This window comes from Engraulis encrasicolus, chromosome 2 (genome assembly GCF_034702125.1).
Source record: "Engraulis encrasicolus isolate BLACKSEA-1 chromosome 2, IST_EnEncr_1.0, whole genome shotgun sequence".
NCBI lineage: Eukaryota > Metazoa > Chordata > Actinopteri > Clupeiformes > Engraulidae > Engraulis > Engraulis encrasicolus.
In genome coordinates this window covers 55,452,779-55,465,520 of record NC_085858.1, presented here as the reverse complement: position 1 = coordinate 55,465,520, position 12,742 = coordinate 55,452,779, and the positions used below count along the sequence as shown (strand labels likewise).

The window sequence follows — 12,742 nt, the reverse complement described above, 5'->3', positions numbered from 1 at the left end:
GCAGACAATTAGACACAGAGGCTTTGTGGAAAGGCATTTTGGATTCATACTCTAAATTCAGTGGAGCCTCAGGGCATAAATGAGGAACACAATATGTTTTGCTCTCTGTAACAAATTGTTCTAGCTGTGGTTTTATTGACAATGTTCTTTGTGTATTGTTTTTTTCACTTTTTTATTTTGTTTTGGGAAGTTGGCAAGCTGTCTAATTGTCTACAATCTTGTCCTGGTGTTGGGGGTGGGGTCAATTACCTGCAATGAGATCAGACCAATTTAGCCAAACCAAGTAGGATCACCTGTGATTGTCAAGTCTTGAAATGTGTGTCTCTCTCTTGCTATCATTTGACTCTGAAGAAGGTGTAGCAACACAGAAACGTTGGTCGCGTGTGTGCACAAAATAAAGTCTTGAAAACTAAGCTGCAGTGTGCTCCAGCTTCTCCTTTCCAGTGATGTCTGTCCCACTGTGATGCACCTGCAAGCAGGGTTGCCAGATGAGGCTGATGATTTCCAGCCCAAAAAATGCTCAAAACCAGCCTAGAAGCTCAAAATCCCGCCCAATTCTAGTGATTTCTATGGCTAAAATTGGGCGGGTTTTTCTGCTAAATGCCATTTTTACCCGCACACGACCATCCTAAGCAGCCCAATTGGGCGGGAAACAGCCCAATCTGGCAACACTGCCTGCAAGATGAGGGAGGGATGATGCATAGAGTCCCAAATAACTGGGTGTGGCCTGTGGAACTTGAGCATTGCAGTGCATTATGGGGATTGTTGTCACAAATCCACAAGCACTAAAAAGTCATTTTCTGCCTTTTCTTGGCCAAGAAGGCACCAAATTAGAAATGTATGTTACTATTCTACTATACATATGACCCACTTTCAGTAACATATTCATGTCTCCACCGGTGGAATGCCCCTTTAAATTAGACTTAAAATACAATATACTAATAGCATATTTGACAATACTACACTTTAGCACATTACTTTTAAAATACAAATGTACTTACAATACATTTAAATACAATACACTAATAGTGTATTTTATAATACTACACTTAAGTACATAACTTTTAAAATACAAAGATATTTAAAATACACTTAACATATAATACACTAATAGTACACTGTATAATGCTACACTTTAGCACATTACTTTTAAAATACAAATGTACTTAAAATAGACTTAAAATACAATATACTAATAGTATATTTGACAATACTACACTTAAGCACATTACTTTTAAAATACAAATGTACTTACAATACATTTAAATACAATACACTAATAGTGTATTTTATAATACTACACTTAAGTATATAACTTTTAAAATACAAAGATACTTAAAATACACTTAAAGTGTAATACACTAATAGTATACTTTATAATGCTACACTTTAGCACATTACTTTTAAAATACAAATATACTTGAAATACACTTAAAATATAATACACTAATAGTATATTTGACAATACTACACTTAGCACATTACTTTTAAAATACAAATATACTTAAAATACATTTAAAATACAATACACTAACAGTATATTTTATAAAACTATATTTAAGTACATAACTTTAATAATACAAATTATTTTAAAATATATTTAAAATACACTAAACTATAAGTATATTTTTAAATACCATACTTAAGTACTGTACTTGATAAATAGAGTGTACTTAAAATATACTTTCAGAAAATTAAATATATTTAAAGTACACTTAAGTACACATTTTTTTGACCTGGGATATTACACAGTGCATCTTTAAGATTCATGAAGATGAGACAACACTGACCTGTACGTAGACGCGGTTCTGGGCCGTGATGACGCAGGGCCCGGTCTGCCTCTTCTCATAGTGCTCCGTCACAAAGAGCTGCATGGTGTACACAGGGAGCAAGCGACCTGGGGACCAGGGAGAACGGGAGCCCCCACGCCCAACAGGGGAGCGCTCGCCTGGGGCAGGGGCAGGGGCAGGGGCAGGGGCAGGGGGCACCACAGCTTGCCTTCCGAGACTGGGGGCCGGAGCCTCACAGCTGAACTGAGTTACAGAGAGAGAGATGGGGAGGGAGACGGAGAGAGAGAGAGAGAGAGAGAGAGAGAGAGAGAGAGAGAGAGAGAGAGAGAGAGAGAGATGGGGAGGGATACGGAGAGAGAGAGAGAGAGAGAGAGAGAGAGAGAGAAGACGGAAAAGAGGAGAAGGGAGGAGAGAGGGGAGATTAAAGTCAACAAACCACTTTACTTTGGAAAATAAGCCTGGTCTGAAAATGTTTTTTTCAGTAGTAGCAGAAGTAGCAGTCTTGCTCATTTGTTGGCTTTGTTTACACCACATACATAAATAAATAAAGTGAATAAATAAACAAATAACCATAAACAGCTGTCTCACATGTATAGCCACTGGAGGCTGCTCTCTGCTCCACTCCTGCTCTGTGTCATTAGAAGTCGGAGCTGGCAATGCTTGTCTCCATAACAACACCTGGTGAGGAGAGAAGGTAATGGATACACAGTGCATGTCAAACCTGCCACCTGGATGACAGCATTTTACCAACGAGATCAAACTATTGTACAAGAGCCCTCAGTATCCTGCAGTAGTGTCATAGTAATGTCATAGTAGTGTGATGCCCTCAGTATCCTGCAGTAGTGTCATAGTAGTGTGATGCCCTCAGTATCCTGCAGTAGTGTCATAGTAGTGTGATGCCCTCAGTATCCTGCAGTAGTGTCATAGTAGTGTGATGCCCTCAGTATCCTGCAGTAGTGTCATAGTGGTGCGATGCCCTCAGTATTCTACAGTAGTGTCATAGTAGTGCGATGCCCTCAGTATTCTACAGTAGTGTCATAGTAGTGCGATGCCCTCAGTATTCTACAGTAGTGTCATAGTAGTGTGATGCCCTCAGTATTCTACAGTAGTGTCATAGTAGTGCGATGCCCTCAGTATTCTACAGTAGTGTCATAGTAGTGTGATGCCCTCAGTATCCTGCAGTAGTGTCATAGTAGTGTGATGCCCTCAGTATCCTACAGTAGTGTCATAGTAAGTAGTGTGATGCCCTCAGTATCCTGCAGTAGTGTCATAGTAGTGTGATGCCCTCAGTATTCTACAGTAGTGTCATAGTAGTGTGATGCCCTCAGTATTCTACAGTAGTGTCATAGTAGTGTGATGCCCATCCCGTTTTTGTTTTTGCCCTTTAGGTCATCATATTGAATAGTGTTCTGGACAAGATGACCTTGCTGACCTTGCTGACACTGTAGTGGGATGAGCTATTATGATACTGCCGCTTCCAGATCCATTAGACACTATCAGGAGAACAGCAGCTTATTGTGTTTCCTTATTGTGCTCGCTTTTCACTGTATTTCAAAAAAAAAAAAAAAAATGTTTCCTAAATTGGGTAAGAGCTTCCATGTAGTTTGTAGTTGATGTAGTTTAAGTGAGAGACATAAAGCAATTTTACTTTCATAGGCTGACTAAAGAGGGAATAAATACTCCGTGGCTATTTTTACATAGTGTTTTTAATTCCAAATTATTAATTCTGAACGAAGTAGTTCGGAATTAAAGTTATTTTGCGTGGTGTTTACATTGCACTTTCACTTAATTCCGAATAAATGTCTTCGGTTGAACAGAGGACGCACATGCTGAGTGAGCCAAATAAGGCGTGGGGGCATTGTCGCAAACCTCCAGGACCTCCGTGTACTACCGGGACAGCTGGTCATCTTCAGCCCCAAAATATTTACCTGAGCCAGGGTAAAATCTTAGCACATGGCCCTACGGTCTGGATAATTTAAAATGCTAATGTTATCTTACCCATCTAACTTAGAAAAACGAGTGGTCGAAGGGTAATGTGGAGTAATTTTGTCACAACATTTATAGTCACAACATTTATAGTCACTTATGCTATTTAAATTAAGCAAAAACTTTCATGTAAGAAATTGACCGGAAGTCCGCCATTTTCTTCCCCTGGAAGTGTCACTGGGTGTTGCGCCATCGCGTGCCCAGTGAGCATACGTGGAACGACCAGAATTGTTGTTAAAGCGGAACAAAGGTTACATGACAGAGCAACATGTTTATTCGGAATTAAAAGAAGAATAAACCACCCACTTTATTCTGAATTAAGTTTAATTCCAAATCAACTTAATTTCAGTTCTGCAAGTGTTTAACTGATGTTTTTAAAGTGGAATTAATTCCGAATCAAAATCATGTGAACGTAGGGATTGTGGTGTTAGTGGAGGGGAGAGAGCCGTAATCTGACTTTATTATTTTTCATACAACCTAATAAATGTCTTTTCTCGTGGTCCTACTTGGCAATTGTGTGTTATGCATTGTGTGTGCACTGTAAAACATTGGAGCCAGTTTTAAGCAAGTCGCCCTGCTGCCTTAAGTTTGTAAGTTAACTGAACTTGAGAAAGCCTCGAGTTGAGTAAAGCCTCGAGTTGAGTTAACTTACAAACTTAAGGCAACAGGGCAACATACGTCTACCTTTAACTGGCTTGCAATGATTTACAGTGTATGGTAGGTGCATGGCCTCATTCGTAGTGCATAGTCAATGCATGTGCCCTGTTCCCAGTGTGGTGTCGCATCACAAGTATGTATTCATTGTCAAAATGGTGTGCACCTGTACGCTGCAGGAAATACGATTCTGTCTCTTCTCGTCTTCTCATGTTGCCCTGCGAGCAGCACTCTGGGGGAAGTATGAAGACAAAAAAGCATGTCCGGGCCGACCATGGCAGTATAGTTTTCTCTCTCCCTGTCCAGTCTCCCTATAACACACGCCCTGTGGCTGCTGCCTACAGACGAGACAAGTCTGCCATGCATTGTGCAGAGCAGAGCAGACAGTCAGGCTGGGCTGGGGTTGTTTGGGTTGGGTTGGGGCCTGTGTTGTTATCTTTAGCTCAGATCAGCCTCAGAGGGAGAAAGAGAGAGAGAGAGAGAGAGAGAGAGAGAGAGAGAGAGAGAGAGAGAGAGAGAAAAGACAGGCAGCTGTGGCTTCTCTGTTTTTTCCTGTGTGTACGGCTGCTGGGACTGACCTCTCGCACACTTTCACAAACCACTATCACTCACCGCCACACCGCTCTCCACCGTCTAGACTCTAGAACCGGAAAACATCCACCCTAAGCTGTTTTAATGAACACAGAGGATGATTGGTGTTTCGTTTTTTTTTGTGTTTTTTTTGTATATCAGTGGTCTAGACGTGCTCGTCTCATCACAACAATGTTTGTCTCCCAAAAACACGTTGCCACGAGAACTTCCTCAGGAGTGCATTCCTGAGGTTGGCATGTCCTCGTCGCGTCGTATGGCGTGACCAATCAGGCCAGCCAACCACGGCCACGCTTCTCGGTGTTTGTTGGTGACTGTGTGTCTGTGTTTGTGAGTGACGTGGTGTCTGTGCTGTGCTGTGCTGTTCCTGTTAGTGATGTGTCTCCGCTGTGCTGTCTTGCGGCCGGCTCTTTACCGTATTTTTATACTGGAACGTCGGGGAGCTGCCCTCCATAAGGCCTTCGGTCCCACAGGAAATGACTGGGAACGCCAACAGGAAATGGCTGCCGTTGGAGCGGGCCTGGCAGCTGGGGTCACGCAAGGTCACCGCCGCCAGAGGGAGAGATAGGGCCTGCGCAGGTGCAGAGGGGGCGACAGAGGGGGAGAGGGGGCAGAGAGAGAGAGGAAGAGGGGAAGAGAGGAAGTGAGAGATGGTTCTCAGTAAATACAAAGTCTGACCTGTAACAGAGGGAGAGATGGCCAGGGCAGGTGTTTGGGGGGGGGGGGGGGGGGGGGGGGGGGGGGGGGGGGGGGGTGAGGGGGAACTCATGAAGAGAGGAGAGGGAGAGTGAGAAATGGGTCTCGGAAAAGAACTACATCTGACCTCTAATTCCTCTCAGGTCGGTTTCTGGTCCAAAAATAGACAATCAGACAGAATGTAACACTTAGTAATAATGACTCCACCCTGTTAAGCATTTATAAAGCATTCGTGAAGTCTTAGTTAGTACTTTATTACCCATTTGTTAGCCATTAAGCCATAGTTTATTACGATCATGTAATCATTTAAAACATAGCTCTTGTCTTGGCCAGGTATCATATGTCTTTGCCTAGTGCGTTGGCTAACTTCCTCTCTCTTTGTTTGTAAGCACTATAACGCTGACTCAAGGAAGAGGCACCTGTAGGGTGTGTTTGTCCACGGCCACCACCAGCTGACCATCCAGACACCGGACACTGACGGCCGTCTCAGCCTCCCCGTCTCCAGTCGACCAGGGCCCGGAGCCCACCCTGGGCTGCCCCACCCATGGAGGCCTGATGGGGACCCTCACTGGTGGACCAACATGGTGGGAGACATACAGACACAGGCAGTCAGACAGAGAGGGGCAGGGAGATAGGAACAGACAGACAGACAAGAGTCAGGGAGATAGGGACAGACAGACAGACAGAGTCAGGGAGATAGGGACAGACAGACAGACAGAGTCAGGGAGATAGGGACAGACAGGTAGACAAAGACAGAGGCAGGGAGATATGGGCAGACAGACAAACAGACAGACAGACAGACAGACAGACAGACAGACAGACAGAAAGACAGAGGCAGGGAGATATGGGCAGACAGACAGACAGACAGACAGACAGACAGACATCCAACCAGAGCCATAGATGAACAGAAAGACAGAGAGACAGAGAGACAGACAGACAGACAGACAGAGAGACAGACAGGCAGACAGACAGACAGACAGACAGACAGACAGAGAGACAGAGAGACAGACAGACAGACAGACAGACAGACACAGACAAAAGTATGAGGAAGGCCACAGAATGCAACTGCCAGTTCTTATTACTCTTTATCCGCAGATCAAGTGTAAAGGAAATGAGGCTGTGCTTTTTCAATATGCAGCCTCATCCGATAGCGTGCCATTTTAAAAGCACAAAGAACATTACGATAAAGCACTTTGCTTTGGCACTGGAACAGGAAACACAGACTTCCCTGTAATTAAACACACATGTATGTCAGACAAAGCACACCTACAAAAAAAAGTGAAGGTTCATACCACTCCGCTCCGTCCCGCCCCCCGTCAGCCGGATCACGAAGCGATTGGCCAGGTCGGCCTCCGTGTAGGAGGTGACTCGGGGAAAGCCGTTCTGATTGGCCCAGTCCAGGAGATTGGCGGTAGAGAGCAGGTCGTAGCTGAGCGTGCTGGTCATGGTCAGGTCTGGCCTGGCGGGGTAAAGCGGGGTCACGCTGTTGGAGGCCTGTGGTGGGCGGATTAGGAAACACGTCAAGCCAAGGAAAAGCCTGGTGGCGGTGGCACAGTGGTGGTGATATAGGATACAGCTCGCAAGGTTGAGGCAGGCTAAGCAGAGGCAAAGGCAGAGGGAAAGGCGAGCAAAAACAGCAAAGCCGCTTTTTGTTTGGTTTCTGCGAAGGACCTTGCCCAAGGAAAAGCGTGGCAGTGGTGATACAGGATACAGCTCGCAAGGTTGAGGCAGGCTAAGCAGAGGGAAAGGAGAGCAAAAACAGCAAAGCCATTTTTTTTGTTAGGATTCTGCGAAGGATCTGGCCAAAGACCTGCTACACTGCAATCTGTGTGTTTTCAAGGGCACGTTGCCCGGCAACTATGTAACTGTCTATGGGACGACAAAGCTGGGAGCATTAGGAGATTTGCTCAAAATGAACACGGAACTCGGACTGCCGCCATATTAAAATACAGAGTTACTGGATGAGGGAGAGGGAGAGGGAGGGAGGGAGGGAGGAAGAGAAAAGAGAGGGGCCTCACGTAGACAAATATTTGTCCCTGGATTCCTGCGGCACTGACGGCCCAGTTCACTGGGGCCGCGCTGCTGAGAATCAGAACCAGCTTGTGTGATCCCCTGCTGGCCACTGGGGGCACTATCGAGACAGTCACCTCCACCTGCAGAGAGCTGACACAGAGAATAACCACACGACCGCTTATTTACCTCCCAAATATCCAGAGAGAAGCACAGGACAGAAAAATAAAGATTGTTATGTTTATGTGACTCATGTCAAGTGAGCTGATACAGTAGGAATGTACTGAATCAGATTCGTCAGCAAAGTTCTGGGGAAATTATTTATGTTTTTTTACGGTTCATGGTAAGCTCTGTTACAAATGAGTCATTGAAGTTTAATAAGCCATATATTTATTATCCTTTGCAGTTGCAAAGTCAATACAATCGGCATATTTGGCATTTTGTAGTTTTCGCAGTTTGTTCATTTTAGGTGATAAACAATTACAAGTGCAAAGCAGGCCTCATGAAGAGTAGAGTTTGGAATTGTAAGCAATCTATTCATCAACAATCTTCTTGAAGGATTTCAAATAGTCACACTATTAATTATCAGAAATATCACTTAAATGTGTACACAGTCATTACTACATATAGGAATACTGTGTAGGCTATATCTTGTTTTATAGCTCAGCAACTAGGGAGCCCAACGAAAAAAAACTGTATGTAGAACTAATATGATGAAATCATATTGAATCAACTTGAAATCATTACATTGCACCCTTTCATGACGAGGCTCTATTATAAGTGTGTTGCTACCAAAATGCTAATCACCAGACCTCAAACTGTTACTTAAGAAGCTTTGTAATACCATAGCAATGTTATTACAATCCAGTTGGATCAACAGTGTGTCGGATCAGACAGTGATTCCATCTGAACCAAATTAAAGCAACTTACTTAAGAAGATCACAACAGAAGTATTCTAAGCAAGCATCATAATATAGTTTCAGAAGCACTCTAACTGTGTGTGTACACCAGAAGTGACCTAAGCTACCAAGTAGTCAAGGTTGTAGAAGACGTTTTGCCATGAATTCACTTTATCTGCCTTCGCAATGGAATTCTCTTTTATGATTGGCTGATAGTGTGACCATTAATTCCATGGAACCGGTCAGGTGTCAAGCGTGCGATTAAGTTAGACGCGCTTAGAATCTTTGATTGGAATGCTGACAGCATCCAAGGAGTAACGCTGTAGAAACCATGCACATCGTCTACGGAAAATTAAATAACCACAACGTCTGCATTCCTAAGGAAAATTCTAGATGCGTCTAACTTAGTTGCAAGCTTGACGCGACGCGTCATAGCTCATTACCATAATATTAGCTGACTTTTAATTGGACCTGATTGCCCAGGTCGCTTCACTCCCTGCAAATTTGCGACCCTCCACAGAGAAATAATGACTTCCGTTGCTCCAGTTGCGTAGGTCATTTCGGGTGTACACAAACAGTAAGCAAGAATCATAGTTTCAGTTCAAGAGCTGTGTATTACGCTCTCACCCACAGAGCCCAGATCCTGCAGACCAGAGTTTGATGACATGTACTTCCGGGTCAGACTCGGCACCTGGTAGGAGGCAGCCCTGCACTTCCTGTGGCTGCACATCGGAGGTCAAGTAGTTACGGGACAGAAACAGAGGCTGCAGGTGGCACTCCCTGGACAAGGTGGAATCTGGGAGATAACAGAAGAGGACAGTGGATGTAGAAAGAGAGAAATATTATAAGAGAAATGGGAAAACACATCGGGAGAGAAACGGAAAAAGTAGATTTCATTTCAACAGATTCTATAATGTCTTTACAAATCTATTCTATAAATCTTAAAAAGTTGCTGCTCCAAAAACGGTCACACATGATAATATGTTGTTGGAACACCTTTTGCTCTGGTTATTGCACAAATTTGTGGCACTGTTTCGATAAGTGTCAGCAATGTCACCAGATTTATTTCCAGCCAGTGTTGTGTTCATTTTTCACTAAGATGCTGTATTGATGATGGTGGAGTCTGAAGGCTGCACCGGACTTTCTCCAGCACACCCCAAAGATTCTCAATGCGACTATGGTCTGGACTCAGCGGTGGCTGATCCATGTCTGAAAAATGATGTCTCATGCTCCCTGAAACACAATTTGAGCCTTATGAATCCTGGTATTGTTATCTTGGAATATGTCCAGAAAAGAAAAAGATCCATTGATGGAATAACCTTGTCATTCACTAAATTTAGGTAGTCACCTGACCTCATTCTTTGACCATATACTGTTGTTGAACCTAGACCAGACACCACATATTGAAGTGATTAACAATGCCAATGATGTCACCCTTCTCAAACAGGCTAACACATTCACAACCACAGGATGTGTCTTTTGAACTGGAGGATGTTTAAGAAATGAGAAGCAATTCATTTCACCAGGGTGGTTCAAGGAGAATGCGACAGTATTTCACACATAAATAGGCCATCATAGAGTTCAGAGCCTAATCCCATTGAGAATCTTTGAGCCTTCAGCCTTCAGACTCCAATATCATCAATAAAGCATCTTAGGGAAAAATGAATACTACGCTGGAGGCAAATAAAACTTGTGACATTGCGTATGTATACTCAGTTGGCATGGCTGGCGTGTGTGTGTGTGTGTGTGTGTGTGTGTGTGTGTATGTGTGTGTGTGTGTATAATATAGTCCTACCCTCTCCGAGGCGTATGTATACGCGGTTGGCATGGCTGGCGTGTGTGTGTATGTGTATGTGTGTGTGTGTGTGTATAATATAGTCCTACCCTCTCCGAGGCGTATGTATACACGGTTGGCGTGGCTGGCGTGTGTGTGTATGTGTATGTGTGTGTGTGTGTGTGTATGTGTGTGTGTGTGTGTGTAATATAGTCCTACCCTCTCCGAGGCGTATGTATACGCGGTTGGCATGGCTGGCGTGTGTGTGTATGTGTATGTGTGTGTGTGTGTGTGTAATATAGTCCTACCCTCTCCGAGGCGTATGTATACGCGGTTGGCATGGCTGGCGTGTGTGAGGGAGGAGATGGTCCCATAGCGATGCAGGCTCCAGTGCAGTAGGGCCCTCGGTCGCCACGGCAACCCCTCCTCCAGCTGCCAGCGCATCCCCACCACACTCTCAGACTCCACGGAGGAGTTGGGGGACATCTGGATGGGAAGACAGGAAATGGACATTAGACACCCACGCACACACACACACACACACACACACACACACACACACACACACACACACACACACACACACACACACACACACACACACACACACACACACACACACACACACACACACACACACACCATCATGAGAGTCAGTGTTGGAATACGTAGACATTATTTTCCATTTCACACACACACACACACACACACACACACACACACACACACACACACACACACACACACACACACACACACACACACACACACACACACACACACACGCATGAATGCACGCACGTACGCACGCACGCACACACGCACACACACGCACACACACACACACCATCATGAGAGTCAGTGTTGGAATACGTAGACATTATTTTCCATTTCACACACACACACACACACACACACACACGCACGCGCACACACACACACACACACACACACACACACACACACACACACACACATGCACACACACATGAATGCACGTACGCACGCACGCACACACACACACACGCACACACACACACACACGCACACACACACACACGCACACAGACCATCGTGACAGTCAGTTTCGGAATACTTTGACACCATTTTCCATTTCTCTATTGCTTTTCCATGCAGTCTTTTGAAAGAATGTTAAGTCCTGGCACTCAGGATCTGCTGTATAAGGAGGGACAGCTTCCTGGCTAGACTACTCATGCAATACACTGGGCAATGAACCTGGCTGTTTTCTTCTGAAAAGAGCAACGGAAGGGCAGCTGTCTAATGTAATTGCAATGTAATTGTTACGGAGTGCACCTTGGACTCGGAAGGTTGTAAGTTCGAATCCCATACCATCCATGGCTGAAGTGCCCTTCAGCAAGGCAACTAACCCCACATTTCTCCTGCGACTGTAACCATTACCTTGTAATAACTGTAAGTCAACACATTACCCACACACTCAAGCAGCTTCACTGGCTCCCAGTAAAGTCACGCATCACCTACAAAATCCTACTCTTCACATACAAATCCCTCCATGCTCTTGCTCTCCAGCACTGTACCTCTGCGACCTCATCCAGCATCACTCCCAACTCCACTTTTACCCCCTCTCTCTTCTACCTCTTTTACCCCTTCTCTCTTCTATTCCCTAGCCCCATCTCCTTTTGTAAAGCGACCTTGGGTTACCTCAAAGGCGCTATATAAAACTAAGTAATTATTATTATTATTATTATTATTATTATTATTATTATTATTATTATTAAGTCGCTTTAGATACAAGCGTCAGCTAATATAAGTGTAATAGAATGTAATAAACTTTCTCAAAACAACAAAAAATATCTTATCTAGTCAGTATCATGTCACCAGCAATGCACTTCTATACTGTTGAAATGGCTAATAAACTTGAATTTAAAATGTGAAAACTTGGAATGCAAAACTGGAGAGACAGACCAGAGCCATGACGGGGGCAACAAGCGGAGGACCGTCCGTCTCCAGCGACCACCGCACGGCATTCTGGGAGCTCAGCACCAGCAGCACGGGCCGACTGGACGGCTTACTGTAAGACAATGGCCTCAAGAGCACCGTGACCTGAAAATAAAACGAGACGTGGGTGGGTGTAAGTGCCGCGGCGGACAGTATAGAGCATAAATGCTACATACACTAGACCAGACTTACACACACTGTAATTTATGTGCACAGCTGAGTGCATGATAGGGTAAAAATAATGAAAGGACAGGAGGATGGGAAAGATTGCGAGACAGAGAAGAGAGACGGAGAGAGAAGAGAGGAGAGAGAAGAGAGGAGAGAGGAGGAGGAGGAGGACAGGACAGACAGGACAGGAATAGAGAAAG

At 44.5% G+C, this 12,742-nt stretch overlaps 1 protein-coding gene across 1 annotated transcript in view; it reads right to left on the bottom strand.

The window, feature by feature from the left end:
• Window positions 1-12,742, bottom strand: part of engl (endoglin, like) — a 28,651-nt gene that overhangs the window by 12,588 nt on the left and 3,321 nt on the right. Inside the window, exons 4-12 of the mRNA XM_063192366.1 lie at window positions 12,342-12,479; window positions 10,706-10,883; window positions 9,251-9,419; window positions 7,733-7,877; window positions 7,007-7,208; window positions 6,134-6,282; window positions 5,434-5,589; window positions 2,379-2,468; window positions 1,791-2,033 (exon numbers count right to left, since the gene is read on the bottom strand). Coding sequence (XP_063048436.1) covers window positions 1,791-2,033; window positions 2,379-2,468; window positions 5,434-5,589; window positions 6,134-6,282; window positions 7,007-7,208; window positions 7,733-7,877; window positions 9,251-9,419; window positions 10,706-10,883; window positions 12,342-12,479 — 1,470 coding nt within the window. The remainder of the gene's footprint in view (window positions 1-1,790; window positions 2,034-2,378; window positions 2,469-5,433; window positions 5,590-6,133; window positions 6,283-7,006; window positions 7,209-7,732; window positions 7,878-9,250; window positions 9,420-10,705; window positions 10,884-12,341; window positions 12,480-12,742) is intronic.